This window comes from Sinocyclocheilus anshuiensis, unplaced genomic scaffold, assembly GCF_001515605.1.
Source record: "Sinocyclocheilus anshuiensis isolate Anshui unplaced genomic scaffold, SAMN03320099.WGS_v1.1 scaffold242, whole genome shotgun sequence".
In the NCBI taxonomy this organism is placed as follows: Eukaryota; Metazoa; Chordata; class Actinopteri; order Cypriniformes; family Cyprinidae; genus Sinocyclocheilus; species Sinocyclocheilus anshuiensis.
In genome coordinates, this window is record NW_015546053.1 from 470,595 (window position 1) to 487,667 (window position 17,073).

A 17,073-nucleotide genomic window follows, 5' to 3' on the forward strand; every position below is an offset into this window, starting at 1 on the left:
CTCGCAGTGCACGCCGATTGCCCCCTCGGAGGAATCGCGTGCGTGCTCTTCGCCCAAACAAATAACGCATAGATCGTGTGTGTCATCAGATGTTAAACAACGTCAACACGGATGCACACATCCTTAAACACTTTCCTAGTGCTCGCCATAATGAGATGAATAGAGATCGCTCTTACCACAGAAATGCAAGCTTCAAACAAAACAGTCAATGAAGACGGAGAAGAGAATGATGTGTGCTCCCGGCGCCTATTTATACTATAGTCACACCGGTAGTGACGTCACGCACGGCTATCGCCGGCCAACGAGTTGGTGTTTTTTCAATGTATGCTTCAGACACGGGTCACGACGAGGCGTCCCCCATAGCGACCCCTAGAGGACGCAGTTCGAAGTTCCTATGAAAGGGAACTAAAATTATCCAAATAGTGAAATAAAAATAAATTTTATTTTTCAAAAATTATAAAAACAGTAAAAATTACAAAAGCACATAATAAAATTACTAAACCTTAAACAAAAATTGAAACTTAAAATGAAGCTAAAAACATAAAAACAAAAGGTAATTCAAAATATGAATAAAACTATAATAGCATACAACAATAACACCGCATCTGGAACAATTAAAAAAAAACTAAAAAAACTACCATTTTTGTGAAAGTGCTTCATTTAATCATTCATGGTCTTACGCAAAAATAACATCATAACGTGACAATTCACTAATAAAGTTTTAGTCCAAGGTGGCACATCTTACCCCACTTGCCCCTACTGTTGTCCAACACACAAATACATATTCTTTCTCCTAGGGTTGAAGATGTATCTAAAAATACAACAATAAAGAAAAAAATACCTCCTCCCTGTCATCCGGGCCTCTTCTCAGCTATTATTCAATGTCTCTTTCATATCATACATTATTTTATTTTTATTTTTTTTCTCACAGCGCATCTATGACTCATCTGTATAGATGTAGATCTGTCAGCCAGCACAAAGCAGAGAGGCTTGGCTTCTCTCTGCACACAGCCTGCTTTCCTTTACTGGATTACTGATATGCGGCAGTACACAGCGTAGCTCCATGGCCGGCACTCAGCGGCTTAGAGCCCATTCTGCTAGGATAAGCTAACCCTTCATGGCGAGGAGAGAGCATCTTTAAGAGAGAGCATAAAGCATTCTCCCCGTCACACCTCACATCAAAATGCTGTGATGCACTAATGCTGCACTTCAGCTGCCGACACACTACCTTAAACGCTCAGCTGACGCAGGATCTATCCACACATTTAGTTGGGCCCTCGGGCGACTGAGACGCAAGATGTTTCGGGGGCTTTTTGGTCCCTCAGGCCCAATTTGTATGGCACATTCACAGAAAGCCAGCTGCAAATGTCTTTTTTTTTGTGAATTGTTAACTAAGGTGGGAAAGAAGCTGCTCTAATGGGAATATGACTGTAGAGGTGCTGTGAAGCCCTGACCTAAATGTCTGGTCACAGATGTAATTGGAGACCTTGAGTTTTATATAGCTATTAAGACACCATGCAGCAGTGTTTTGATCTGTGATGAGCGAGATTCCTGTGGACGTGTAGGGGACTACAAATATCAAGTGCACTCTGGGTGAAATGTAGGAGACATTTGAGATGAGGTTTGAAGAAAGTGCTGACCCGTCAGACCTGTGGTGTGGTGGTATATGTGAGTCTTGGTGCTCATGTGGGAGATGTAGGATTGATTTTAACCACTAACTCTCTTCCATAGGTCCCATCTATCAATAAAAAGATGACCCACTCTGCTTAATAATAATTCCTGTAATAAAATATAATATTAATGGAAATGGCTCTCAACAAGGGGTCCATAAGATGGCCTAAAATTATTTAAAATTAGAAAAAAAAATAAATAAATATAAATAAGATAAAGCTAATAATCAAGATGTAAACTGGCACTTTATTTAAGAATCAGGGTTCACATGGTTATGGAGAACCATTAAAAGTGGATAAAATAAATGAATGAATAATAATAATAATAATTATAATAATAATAATAATAATCAAAAACAATTTTTAAAATGTAAGTTAAAATTACTCTTCCTGAGTAAAATAAATAAATAAATAAATGCATACATATATACATACATACATACATGCATACATACATGCATAAATAAATAAATAAATAAATACATAAATCAATAAATACATACATCGTTTTCAAGTAATTCTTGAAATTTCTGTAATCTATGGAAGGCCATTTACACCACATAAGAAAAAAAAAAAAATCATAATCATAATCAAGACTCAAAATGATGAGAAATGGAATCATAACTATGAGATAAAAAATCTGTAAGTAGGATGTAAAGAGTCAAAAATTACGACTTAAGTCATCATGACATAAAAAGACACAATTATGATGAAATATGAATTATGACAAATTTGAAATTGGCATAAAAGTAATTTCTGTCAGGACCACTATCATCAAAGATGACTGACAATTAGCATACATTTTGGATTGGCGGTATGGTGCTGTTCTGGGCAAGAACTCCCTGCGCATCCATGCAGCCTAGCATGGATAAGAGCAGGGAGAGCAGCAATAACCCCCCAGTGTAACAGAACAGAACCAACATAAATGTATTGCAGGTATCATTAGGTTCAATAATTTAATGTAACATTTTGAAATTAGTCTGATTCAAAGGAGAATCAGAATGCTGAATCCTGACTGACAAGAGGAGGAGTTGGGGATGGAGGAGAGTAATTAGCTATTGAGCAATGCGAAGCTGGTGATAATACTAAAGGACCTTATATAAGAGTGCTGTGATAGGTGTCGCATCCCTGTAGGCAGATGTGGATCAGCTGAGAGTCAGCTGATGCTAGCTAACGTGACCTGCCATTATGAAATGATGGCATAAAAATGTCATGACTTTTCATGACTCATAATTTTGAACCTATATTTCATAATTATGACTTAGTATGTCATCATATTGACTATCTCATAATTAGGACTTTGTATGTCATAGTTTATAGGCCTACCTTTTATCTCATAATTATGCCTTTTAATGTTATAATTATGATTTACCAGTTTGATTACTTTTTTTTCTTATGTGGCTGGTTATTTTTTTTTATTCTGTTGACAATCCAAGTTTTTTGTAAATGCAACAGTTTATAAGCAGCTTTATTATTATTACAGCTGTCGTACCAGAATAAATATATAAGTTTGATGTTTTATTAACAAAGTTCGGGAGGAGCACGTTCAGATAATCAACCAATTCAGCACAGGTGGAGCTTGTTTAGATAATCAGCTTAACTAGCATGATATGCCAACTCAACTCTGTCCCACGACATCCCTCCTCCTCCCCAACTCCTCACTCTAACTCCTCACTATTCTCATCCCAGATGAGGGATGGGGAGTTCTCTGGGTTCGGGCTATATTCTGAGCTTGGAGCCCTCCTTCAGAACAGCATGCCAAATATGCTTCCTATTTTCCTCAATCTGATTATATGTAGGTGTAAACACGTGAAATAGAGATTTTTGGACAATGGGAGACCATGGGGTCAAAATGGGCACAATAAGACACATAGTGTGGTTCTATCATTCAAAACCTGTGGTATCTAAAGTTCAATCTTCCATGGATTTCCATTTTGAGTTCAACACAATACATATCTAGGATACATTGCTTGATAATCAGCAGTAGTTTAATGAGATGGTTTCTCTTTCTAACCCCTGCTGATGGTCTTGATTTCATTGTTTTATAGCAAGAGAGCAGACATAAAAAATCATCAGAGAACAATGACTCAGTCTTGAAGCATCCCTGCATGAATGTGACCCTTCAGCCACAGATTATCTGTCACTTCTTATCAAGTCTTATAAGGAAATCTTTCCATCAAATTGATAAATCAGCTGAGTGTGTAACTTCACTGGAGGCACTCAGACTGTGAGCCTGAACTACAGCACAGTCATTGGTTCACATTTTAAGAAGGGATAAGAATCAAGCTGCTGAAGAAAAAAAAAACCTGACAGCTTATGGCAGGGATCCTTGGGATATAAATTATTAAAATACTTTTCAGAGTCACCATTTTTAATGTGACACACATTAATCCGGAAAGGTTCTGGTAAAGCATTTAACTTTACAAGTCAAGCAAGCAGCAAGTCGACTGTATATAACCAACGGAAGAAAGAAAGAGCGACTTAACTGTCTTACATAAACCCCAAGAGACTTAGAAATAAAAACCAACCCTTTTCTCTAAATAAAAATAATAATAATAATAATTCTTGATTGCTTGAAATGCACTGTTTATATCACTAAAACATATCTATGTGTCCACATTATAATACACTAAAACTCATAAAAATGTAATTCTCATATGTGACCTGCAATGTCCTATCACTGATAAAAATGGTAACATCTAAAGTAAAGGCCCATTCACACCAAGAACGATAACTATAAAGTTAACAATATTAGCGTCCACACCAGCGAACGATATAGTCTGTTTATTCTATGGATTCTGATTGGCTGTCAATCTTTGTATCGTTCATCAGCTGGAAAAAAATCGTTCTGAAAATGATTCCAACGATATTGTTTCGCTGTGCATTTATCATTATAGTTGTGTAGTGTGGACTCTACACTCTATTCTTTAATATTGAGAACGATTTTTAGAACTATATCTTTATCATTATCTTTATAGTTATCGTGCTTGGTGTGAACGGGCCTTAACTGATTTATTTCAAAAATATCATTTCATATTGCTGAATCAACCTAAATATATTAATTTATACACCAAAACTAGCTTTAATGCGTTAAAACAGGTAGAAATGGCTCTTTAAGGCAACACCTGCACAATGTACATTGTTATTTAATGCAATTACTTGCACCTTTAGTCAGTTTGTTATAATCTTGTACTTGTGTATGGTGTGCACTACGCAATGTTACGCAAAATAAATTACAGACAAGAATCATCTGAAATCAGCAGCTTTAATCCACACAAGCTTTTCATCTACAAGTTGAAAAAACTATGTATATATATATATATATATATATATACACACACACACACACACACACACACACATCACGTGACCTTTTCCTTACAGCCACATATTTACGACCATCGGCGAGGGAACCCAACCGCAGAGAATTTAAAAACACCTGAGAACCTATATCAAGAAAAAATCGATCATTGGTTTTGATCCACACCAAGTTCCAGGAATAATTAGAGATCTGTAGTCAGCACAGACAGTGCCAAACCTAACATATGCCGACATCTACATACCCACAATCCATCTCTGAACTGTGAGTGTGGGGGCTTTGAAGAGTATAGAAGCACACTGCGAAATCTCTCTTTCAAAAGTTACTTGTATAACACTACAGTACATTTTACAATGTCCTTACAATGTACTCACTAGAGTAATAACAGTAAATTATGCATAATTGCATGCATCAAACCTTTAACCAAACCCTAATCCTTAACCTATAGTAATTACATGTTGTTACTTAATATTACTTAGTACTTAAATGTATAATTAACAAGGGCACCTTAAAATAAAGTGTAAGCGTTACTTGTTGTTGCATTGTTGTTGTTTTTTTTGTCCAATTTAGTAATAATGTTACAAAAGATCTGCAGTGTTCCTGTCTGAATGTAACAGCAGCAGAAACTGGTTTACATCAAGAAAAAAAAAAACAAGCACAGATCAACTCAGCATCCATTTGCCATTTAAATATATATTTTCATATTAACGTGTCTTTTTTCTTGCTCACTGTTTATATATTGACAGATGTTATGAATATAGCTTGTGTAGAAATAAACGTGTTTTTTTCAATGTTGTCTCCAATATGCTAATCTGTTTTATTTGCTGTTTTGAATTAAACTGTTAAAATGTTATGTTTATATTCATAATTACAATGACATGGGACATACTGTAATAGTTACTTTCAACAAACATATGTGATTAAAATGTACAAATGTGTGACATGTTCATGTTTTCAAATCGTGTTACAACTCACCCCACCTGCTGTTACAACTCACAAACACCAAAGGCAGTGGAGTAGTTTGTAACATCAGCACTTTATATTATGACATAGTTTAGAAACAAGCAGTAGCTTACAAAACAGTAGACAAATATGAAAATGATATATCAAAATTTGAGCATTTATTGCAAAACAGCAACAACAACAAAGCAATATGTGTTAGAACACTCCCCCGGTCTCCTCTACATGGTGTTGTTACACACAATATATACTGTATATCTACTGAGACATATACAGCATCAATAATCAATATTAATATTGTAACATAATATTGACTCTTTATGCAGCAACCAGCTGTAGCTCTCTAGGCAGACATAATATACTATATATATATATATAGGGACTGCGAGTCAATAAAAGTCCAACAGCAGTGAGTCATTTTTTTTGCAGTGGCAGTAGGCTATATTACCGTGTAATATCGTGAATGGTTATTATTTATTTTATTTACGCGCACATTATTTTGCATCTCGTGCGGAACTTATAGAAACAAACAAAAACAAAAACACAAACACAAAGGTGTGTAAGTGTTGACAGAGTATTGTGAGATCCGTGACCCGTGGGGCGCGGCGGCGCGCGATCCGCTTGCGGGATTCAGTGAGAGTCAAGGTGGGACAGCAGTGCGCACCGACTCGCTGCAGTCTGACCGCCGGAGCTCCATGCACATCTGTCCGTCCTGAGACATCCCTTCTATCTGTACACTACACAGTCTAACACAATCTGTTATCGCTACTGTAGATAAATGCATAAGCTGTACATCTCCAGCCTTTACTTGCACACTGCGCGTCTCGAAGAGAAAATCTTATGCTACGACGACCCCAAGATGTAGAATCTTGAACATACCCGAGCGCGATGCGCTTGGAACGTGCGTACGTCCGACTTAAACCAGTGCTGGCCAACTAATACTCACAAAAGAGCTTGCATTAAAGCATCCATCACCCGTAACGAGTCAACTTCAACTTGTTTTGCGCGGTCAAATCACATCCTGAAAATTAAACAAACCTGCGCGTAACTGGGATAACATTGCAGATAGCAGAACCATATGAATCAATTGGGAATAAGAAGGTCGTTACTGACTCGGTGTTCCCAAAGTTGGTTATTTAATAAACACAAATCATAAGACGCGTAAATTTTCATTTACTCACTGTAAAATCAGTGTGCAGAACTGCGCGTACTTGAATTGTTGTGCTGCGTACGCGAACCATACGAATCAATTTGGAACGAGCACATGCTCACTAAATCGTTCTGCGTCTGAAGTCGCTAATCTGATAGACGATGGGTCGCAAACATCATTGAAATGAACCACACACAACTTCCCACGCGGGTGTAAAAGAATGTGCGCTGAACTCAAATCTGCACTGTCATCATCATGCCACCAAACACACGTACTGTATATGACCTGTCCAAAAGCGCGAGCTACTTATGAAATATTATCCCTGATGTAATTGAGCACGGGGCTTATGATAATGTGTGCTTAAATCACACTGGCATTTCCGTTCACCCTGCCAACTCCCACCACACCCAGAGGGCATCACACTGTGGCCACACATCCCAGGGTCCTTACCTTTAATGACAATCCCACAGAAGCTGTAGAGCACAAAAAGCAAGTGCTGTTGGAGCATCATATTCTCGTGGAGATGCTTGCGTCCGCTTTCTCCCTGCACTGATGCTGATGCCGATGCCGCTTATCCAGGTGGATGGTGCGCTCTCAGTCGGGCTCGGATCGCATGGATGGAGCAAACCTGAATCTCCTGTCCCGATCCGGAGGATATGTCGCCTGCAGCAATTACTGTAACCGGGCTGGGAGACGATGCTGCCCGCACTGACAATGCTGAGAAAGTGGCACTTCAGCCCCTGCCTCAGTCTCTGCCTCTCCAGAGCGCCGCAGCAGACGCGGGTCCCGCCCACTTCAGATTGACACATGGAGACGCCTTACCGATATAGGCTACCGACGAGCCTGGATGCGCAGTTGATCACGCTGATTGATAACTTTCTGTCAGTTGGGATTTTTGGTTATACTTTCGACAACAGTGTTGTCTGTCCGGTATTAATTAGGCTCCTGTAATCATAATTTACTACAGTTGCCCTGTTTAATTGAAAATGCTGTGCATGTTGTTCAGGGGACATCAGGGATGTTGTAACAAGGGGTGAGGTGTAACACTGTCAATTTAACCAATTAGGAATGAGCTACAGGGGTGAAATCACTGTCTTGTAGTACAAGTATAATTGTCAAGGTTATAATTTGATTTGTGATCGTGATAATGGGTTTTAAACGACAGAATTGGAATCTGAATTTGATTTGTAACATTCACACATGTTAAAAAAGTAAAATAATTGAGGATTGTAACGCTTCTTCTGGATCTGCAAAGTTTGCACAAATTGGGACAGTGTATAGACCTAGATTTGTCATATTTATGAGAGTTATTAACGCACACAAACTGGGTTGTAATAGGAAGCTCTCACATGCCCACATATTATTTAAATTAATGTTTAATATACTGGTGGCTAAAAGTTTGGAATAATTAAGATTTTGGATGTTTTTAAAAGAAGGATCTTATGCTCACCAAGGCTTATTTGATCAAACACTATAATATGATTACATATTAAAACAGCTGTTTTCTGATTGAATATATATATGTATATTTAAATGTAATTTATTCCTGTGAGGCAAAGCTGAATTTTCAGCATTATTACTCAAGGGTCATAGAATCCTTCAGAAACCATTCTAATATGCTGATTTGGCGCTCAAAATATTTATTATTATCATTGTTGAAAACAGGTGTGCTGCTTAATATTTTTTGTGGAAACCATGATACATTGCCATTCAAAAGTTTGAGGTAAGTACAATAAGAGAGAGAAATAAAGAGGGAGAGATAAATTAATTATTTTATTCAGCAAGGACACATTAAATTGATGCTACAAAAAAATCAATTCCAAATAAATACTGTTAGTTTGAACTTTCTGTTCATCAAAGAACCCTGAAAAATTGTATCATAGTTTGCAAAAAAAAATAAATAAAATGCTTTCAAATGATTTCAACATTGATGATAATAAGAACCATTGATAATATAAAATATTGATGTAAGGGGGCGGGAGTGCTAAAACCAATGGTTATAATGAATCATATAGCATAAATTGTAATCTTATTAAAAATACAAATCATAAAAGAATCATATCACACAAAAATGTGTTGAGTGATGTTTGTTTGAATAAACAGTTCATTTTTGTTGCTTTCTTTTTAAAATTGTAGCATTTTACTAATTTGGAAAACAAGCCGTGTACACCATACCTTTAGTCATATATGAACAACTGAGGTTATATTTCATGAGTCATGAGTGTTTTAGAATTTCAGCTTTCCTTGCACCTACTTATGTTTGTTCCTTGTAAAAAACAGAAGCTATGCCAATCAACACTGACTTCCTCTGGCTGAATGTTGAATGTTGCATCAACACTACTCTTGAGCTGTAATATAGCTAGAAGGTCAATTTGACATGACAAAAGATGTGAGAGGGCTTTTTTGGAACATAAAATGCTGACAGATTAAATTAGATTAAATTTAAAAAAATAAAATAAAAAACCTGTGTGGACTAGAAGGTTTTCTGTTGTTGTTGTTGTTGTTTATTGGAATAGTTTTGAGATCTCAAGTGGGAAAATTAATATTGTTTATCCTAGCTGTTAGCCCCTTTAACTGGGCCTCCAGACATTCTATCAGCAACAAGACTGTGCCATTCTCACATTCTCACCTTGTTCCATATTGCAAGTGTCACTTTCTTTAGAGAGACATGCATGCATTTATGAAGTTGCATTAAATGTTTAACATAAACAGCAGAAAAAAATATATAATTATTTTAAACATATTATTTTTACCACCTTTATGTGCCTTTAAATTTGTTTTAATTCATTGGATTGTTATTTCAGGGTGTACATAATAAAATCCATAATACTACAAAATATTATTTCATATTTAATGACTCTCATTAATTATAAATGTACATGTGCCAGAACCACTCTTCACATACTAATATCTACTAATAAAAATAGATGGCTTTCCGACTGCACAAGATGAAAAAAAGATTGTGCTCTGTTGGCACAGCTACAGAAGGAAAGTGAGAACGAAGAGTCAAGTGCAACCACAAGGCCCTCCAAGCAGCTGGATATTAGTCTTCCTTCCGCACATTCTAGGATTGGTGGGCCGAATTGGGCCGGTGTCCATCCATGACTGAAAACACAGGGCTAAAACCGTGCTTGTAGTCTGGGCTCTCTCTCCAAACCCATCGAAAGGATTTTACACCCGATTTCACATGCCGCTCCCCAAATTTCGTCCAATTTAACACAGAGACCTGACTTGCCTGTCCGGAGTCTGGCCGTGGTTAAAATGTTGGCTCTGCTGAATCGCTCATATGAGGCTCAGTAAAGCCAGTTTTACAAAGAGCATTGTGGAGGCCAATTGGCTAAAGTTCTGAGCAACTTAAACTCAAGCAATAGAAAAATCGAGACAAAGGATACATAGTGCAAGGAAGATTTAAGGTTGATGGCAAATGGTTATACAGTATCCTTCATCATTTCATTGAGCCATAGAAAAGGAATTTCACTCAAGGGCTTTGCAAAGCATTATAGTTAATAGAGCATAACCTCTGGATAGCAGAGGGGCATTTTAAGACAAAAGCAGGTAAAGGCTCTCATTTCTATAAGATGTACATGTATAGAAAGAAGTTATAGAGTCTGTCTGCGCTGTTACTGAACCACACTTTGAAAACCAGTCTAAATTCAACACTGCTTGCAAAATATGCTCAGGCCAGCAAGGTCGTTTGTATTTGTTAAAAAATATGTATTGCAAATCCATCTACATGGAAAAATAGAGTAGAAGAATCCTCAGACTCTCATTTTGCTCTTTACTTTCAATGCTTTTGACACTGACATCCATTAAAAGGATAAATACAAGTTTTATTTTGGTGTGTTTTGTTACATTTTTGTCAAGCATGGAAACATTTTAATATGTAGCTTAAATGTGTTTCGAAATAGGTTAATAGCAAATATTTCATTAGCTAGATGTGACAACAAGGCGGCAATCTTTGTTAGACATCTTATGTATGCTGTATGTATAAAATAAAGAGAAAATTACATTCATTTTGTCTTGTAGGAGCAACATTTGGCTTGAAACGTCTCCACGACCGTACGTTCTATATAGTATGAATGCAATGGATGTACTACATCCACCATGTTGTCACTATCTTGTGACCTGTCTCTGTCCCTCGGCTTCATGGGATAGTAAAGTGTCCATCACACATGTACTCCAGAATCTCAGTAGTAGTAGGTCATCTGGGTATGTTACCCACATGAGACACAAAACAGGAGTAGATCACTAAAAAATTAAACTTTGCTAAAAATGTACTCACCTTCAGGCCATCCAAGATGTAGATGAGTTTGTTTCTTCATCAGAACAGATTTGGAGAAGATGTATAGCATTACATCACTTGCTCACCAATGGATCCTCTGCAGTGAATGGGTGCCGTCAGAATGAGAGTCCAAACAGCTGATAAAAACATCACAATAATCCACAAGAAATCCTCACCACTCCAGTCCATCAATGAATGTCTCGTGAAGTGAAAAGCGGAGTGTTTATAAGAAACAAATCCATCATGAAGGTATTTTAAATTCAAACGGCCAAAATATGAGTCCATAATCCATAATAACTCTTCCTCCAGTGAAAATGGAAAATTTTTCTCTCCTGATTCAAATGAAATGAATTTTTCACTGGAGAAAATATTACAGTATGGATAGAGGACTCTTTATTTTGGCCAAAAGAGATGCCAAAAGAGACATACTTATGTATTTATTTATTACAAGCATGTAGCTCTTTGCTTCTCAAGATGACCTGGTATCATGTGGATTACTTGTGGATTATGGAATTTGACTCTAATTCTGATCGCACCCATTCCCTGCAGAGGAAGATGAAGAAACAAACTCTTATACATCTTGGATGGCCTTAAATATTCAGCAAATTTTCATTTTTGGGTGAACTATTCCTTTTTCCAGGGTTTACAGCATATTCAAAATAGACTTACAATCTATACAATAGCATGTGCTGTACAAAGGTTCTACTGTATATCTTTCAAAACTTTTTTATGGAGTTTTTGTCTACTGAAATTCCTTTGGAAAGAGGTACAACTTGTCAGCTGTACAACTGGTTTGTTGTTAAAGCCCCAGACTGAAGGGACCTGAAACATCACCAGATACATCAGATAGCAGTAGTAAAACGGGTTGCAGACTCAGTATAACTTTTTGATTTAATTTCAGCATTATCATGCAAAGCAGTTTTTGGGTTACCTTGAAAAGCACTTTACAGTGAGCATTTGAACAAGCTCTCAGGAATAGAGATGGGGTTAGCCTTGCTTTATCGAACAGTCACCATGGCTGTATCTCATACTAAGTTTCATGTTGCATTCAGAAGAAACGTACGTCAGCATTCTACAGATCTCATTACATTGCAAATCTATAAATATTCAATCAAAATGGTTGCCTGGAGAGAAACGGTTCTTGTGCCTCACCGATGAACTAATTGAATCCATGAAACGCTCTAGCAAATATGCCCGCAGTGCACATGTCATTGTAACCCCGAGAGTCAAGCGACTGCAAATTGGATTTTTGAAAAAACATATTTTTCTTATATAGAGTGTATGTATTCTGCTGGAAAGCTTGGAGAGTGCGTATGAAGAGCTTTGACTGTTGCATTGGAACCTCTGTCACTACAACGCATGTTTGCTTGAGCGCAATCTTACGGTGAAATTAATTTAACCCTTTGTAGTGCAGTTAACACAGCGTTCTCAGATTTAACAGGTTCCATCCATTTATTGGCCATTGTTTTTGCACTCTTCACTGGAAGAGAGAAGCAAACAGACAGCGAACCAATCCAAGGAAACTTTCTAAGATCTAAGAACCTTGTGAGCAACCCTAAAAAGCATTGACACCTAACGTGACACACAGTTCTATTGTATAATACAATGCACATAATATACAGTATGTGTTTTTTCCTGTGATTGTGTTTGTACCATGATCAAAGTGTATCTTGAGGTTACTTGTATAATGTCTCATCAAAGAAATGGTGAAAGTAAGAGATGAACACCAAATAAATAATTAAAACACCACATAAAGAATACAATTTATTCTTCCTGTCTTTCTCCAGAGGTAGTTGCGATAGTAATGATGATTAGAGACAGATATATTACACTGGATGTTTTGACAGGCGTCTCACTGCTGAATGAATAGAGGTAGACAGAGGATGCTTTTAAATGAGGCTTTCATTCATATTACCTTTGAGATTAATTAAGTTCCGTCGGAGTCGATGAGAATCGCTGTTGTGACATTGCAACACTTGCCTGAGTGATTCGCAGGGGTGAGTTCACTAAACAGTTGTGCAGTATTTCACCGCAAAACCTATAGTGAATAATAAACCGTTATTCACTATAGCTGTTCAGTTGAAATTGTTTTGCTCCATATATAAATTAAGTGCTCACACTTTAGTTTGGCGACCAATACTCGCTATTAACTATGAGATGTGGCTCAAGAATCTCCTAATTACTGCTTATTGATAGTTAGTAAGGTAGTTGTTAAGTTTAGATATGTGGTAGAATCTAAAATATGGTCATACTGTCACGTTTATGGTCAGTTTTTGGTTTCTTTTCCCTCTGTTCCTGCCTCCTGTTTCTTTATGCCCATATTTGGTAGTTCCTGTTTCCTGTTTTATTAAGTTCCATTTGTCTCAGCTCTGTGATTATTTATCCTTGATTACTCCTCACCTGTTTCTGTTCTCCCTGATTAGGTTCCATGTGTTTATAAGCCCTGTGTTTCCTCAGTTCCCTTGTCCTGTCTAATGTAATTTAAGTGGTTGTGTTCTCCTGATTTTCCTAAGTGGATTTATTAAAATATGCTGTTTGTTTGATATCTGCCTCCTTCATGCTTCTCACTCTGGCAACCCGTGACAGAAGACAGGACCTACAGCTGAGGACGCACTATGGGGTTTGCGGCAGGGCGGTCTGAGGTTGGAGCGATATGTGGAGGGTTTTCTCGAGCTCTCTAACCGGGTGAGCTGGCACGACGCCGCTCTAGGTGCATGCTTCCTGCTGGGGTTGAACTGATTAATCTCATCCTTTTCTTAAATGGTTCCGACTTCGAAGTTGAAGAAGTAAAGGAACCTCCCAAGCCTAGTCATCCAGGTCGCCCAACCCCAATTTCCCCGCTGTCCTCCGAGGCTCCACCCTCGTCACCAGCCCAGTACGGCCGGCCGCCGCTGACTCAAACCCAGAAAACGAGGCGCCAGCGCGCCCTCCAGAGTCTGTTCCAGCGCATGTCCCCGAACTCCTGGATATGGCAATTCCTCCTGAGTTCCAGCCCTTTTCCTCTCTCCAGAGTCCACTCCAGAAAGCTCTCCTACGTCTCCTGAGTCTCCCTCGCCTCCGCTGGTCCCGTCCAGCCCTCCTTTGTCTCCTGTGTTATAGAACTCCGCTCATCCAGAGCGCTCTCCAGCACCCATTCCTCCAGAGCGCCCTCCAGTGTCCGCTCCTCCAGAGCGCCCTCCAGTGCTCGCTACCTCCAGAGCGCCCCCCCCGGTGCCCGCTCATCCAGAGCACAATCCCTTACACCAAGGGTTCTCAAATCTCTCCATGAAGTACCCCCAGCACTGCACGTTTTGTATGTCTCCCTATATCTGACACATCCACTTCAGGTCTTGCAGTCTCCACTAATGAGCTAATGAGTTGAATCAGGTGTGATAGATTAGGGAGACATACAAAATGTGCAGGGCTGGGGGTACTCCAGTACAGGATTGAGAACCACTGCCTTAAACAACAATCAACAAACCAACAATCCCTCCAGGCATTGAAGGACCTAGTTTTTCCCAAGAACATTTTTTTTTGGGAGGGGCATATATCCGTGGCCATAGTGGCCGAGTCGGGGGACCTGGACAAGGCCACGAAGGTTCCACCATGGCCTCCAGAATGGCCGGCACCTCCATGGCCTCCTGAACTGTCCGCTCCGCCATGGCCTCCTAGTCTGCCTGCTCCGCCATGGCTTCCTAGTCTGCCTGCTCCGCCATGGCGCCCCGAACTGCCTGATCCGCCATGGCCCCCTGAGCTCCCTGCTCCGCCATGGCCCCCTGAACTGCCTGATCCGCCATGGCCTCCCGAGTCCCCTGATCTTCCATGGCTCCTCAGACTGCCTGATCCGCCCTGGAGACCTTCCCCGTGTCCCTGTCTTGCACCAGCCTCCAGGGCGCCCACCCGGGACGCCTGTGAAGTTATGTCATGTTTATGGTCGGTTTTTGTTTTGTTTTCCCTGTGTTCCTGCCTCCTGTTTCTTTATGCCCATATTTGGTAGTTCCTGTTTCCTGTTTTATTAAGTGCCATTTGTGTCAGCTGTGTTATTATTTATCCTTGATTACTCCTCACCTGTTTCTGTTCTCCCTGATTATGTTCCATGAGTTTATAAGCCCTGTGTTTTCCTCAGTTCCTTTGTCCTGTCTAACACCATTTAAGTGGTTGTGTTCTCCTGATTTTCCTAAGTGGATTTATTAAAAGACTCGGTTTGTTTGATATCTGCCAACCCGTGACAGGTTGGAGACATAATAAAGAGACAATATGCTAGTAATATGCATGCGAATAAGTAACTAGATAATAGTGAGAATTGGTCATTAAAATAAAGTATTACCAATTAAGTCTGCTGATTTTACCGCAAATATATTTCAGTCATGACAACTCTCGGAAATAGTTTGTAAAACATTTTATTAATGTAAATGGAGATGTACATAGGTTTGGTATTGGCGGACTAGATCTGCTATGCTGCTGGAGCTGTGCTGCTGCTGCTGCAGAGTAAGTATGACTTGCTTCTGCAAAAGAACATAAATAAAAACATGCTGCTGCAAGAAGAGAGAGAGGTAGATCCCCCAAGCAGATCTAGGCAGGTGGTGCTGGGGAGGTGATGGGCTAAAGAGAGAGCTCTCATAGCGCGCAGTGACACAGGTTTGCAGGAGACGATGTTAAATAGAGGAACTAGTAATGAATGCGTGAAGTCGATTGGTTGGAGAAGATACAATTGAATGAACCAATCAGGACGCTAATAGAGTTTCATGGCTGAACTATTTATTTCAGTCATGACAACTCTCGGAAATAGTTTGTAAAACATTTTATTAATGTAAATGGAAGATGTACATAGGTGTAAGGGAATCAGGTCAGTTTAGCTCAAAGGGAATCATTTAAGATTTTATAGGGTTTTACGGCTGATCACTGAGTCGGCCAGCGATTCTTTGAACGAGCCGTATAACATCAATTCTGCAATGGATATTAATATCCAAAGTATAGTGAAAACTATTTATTAGCAAAGTAACAAGATCGGCAGTTTAAGCCATTAACTTGTAAGCACAAAACACAAGATACTTCTCTTTTCAATATGAATAAGACTTTATTGGATAAATCTAAGACATATAAACTAGTCTAACACATAAACACACACACACTCACACATTCACACAAGTTGCAGGAAGAGAGAAAGTGAGGAAAGAATGAGTTTAAGAGAATGAAAATGTGAAATCCCAAGTTTACAGCAATATGTGCAATTGCATAGACCTGAACAACCATCAATCACTTAATTAACCCTCGAATTGAGTTCCTCAATGAGGTTAAAATTTATATTAAATGCACCAGTTCAGCTAGAATCTGGAGTTGCTTGCATTGCCTGTGTATGGGGGTTCCCTTTGTTGTCGTCCTTGCAGAAAAGGGGGTTTCCCGCGGTTGCTGATTGGCTGGAAGTTCAGTCTTGGGATGCCAGTGGTTGGGCGTTGGCTGACGACGCGGAGTTGTGGCCTGGTTGAAGTTTTAGACGGCACTTGAGGCACGGCGTTAGGCAAAACTTAACTCAGAAGAACACGAAACTCTCAACGGAAAATAAAATAAACTAAAGTAAAGAAATAGAAGTAAAGTTTGACGAGACTAGGTGGCATTTCTCCTCATGGTTTTGGAGGAGCTGGCGTGTAAGCCAGAGCACGCTCAAAAAGCGCAAACGGTGATGAAAAAAAACACGGCTCGAAAAGGCAAGAAG

The 17,073-nt window shown here is 39.0% G+C and overlaps 1 protein-coding gene across 1 annotated transcript in view; it reads right to left on the reverse strand.

Annotated features, from left to right (window-relative positions):
* The window catches only part of LOC107699225 (cell adhesion molecule 2-like), a 267,199-nt gene extending 259,387 nt beyond the window's left edge, over positions 1-7,812 (reverse strand). Inside the window, exon 1 of the mRNA XM_016500423.1 lies at positions 7,550-7,812. Within this exon, the coding sequence (XP_016355909.1) occupies positions 7,550-7,610 (61 nt within the window). The 5' untranslated portion in view covers positions 7,611-7,812. The remainder of the gene's footprint in view (positions 1-7,549) is intronic.
* Positions 7,813-17,073: the final 9,261 nt, after the last annotated feature.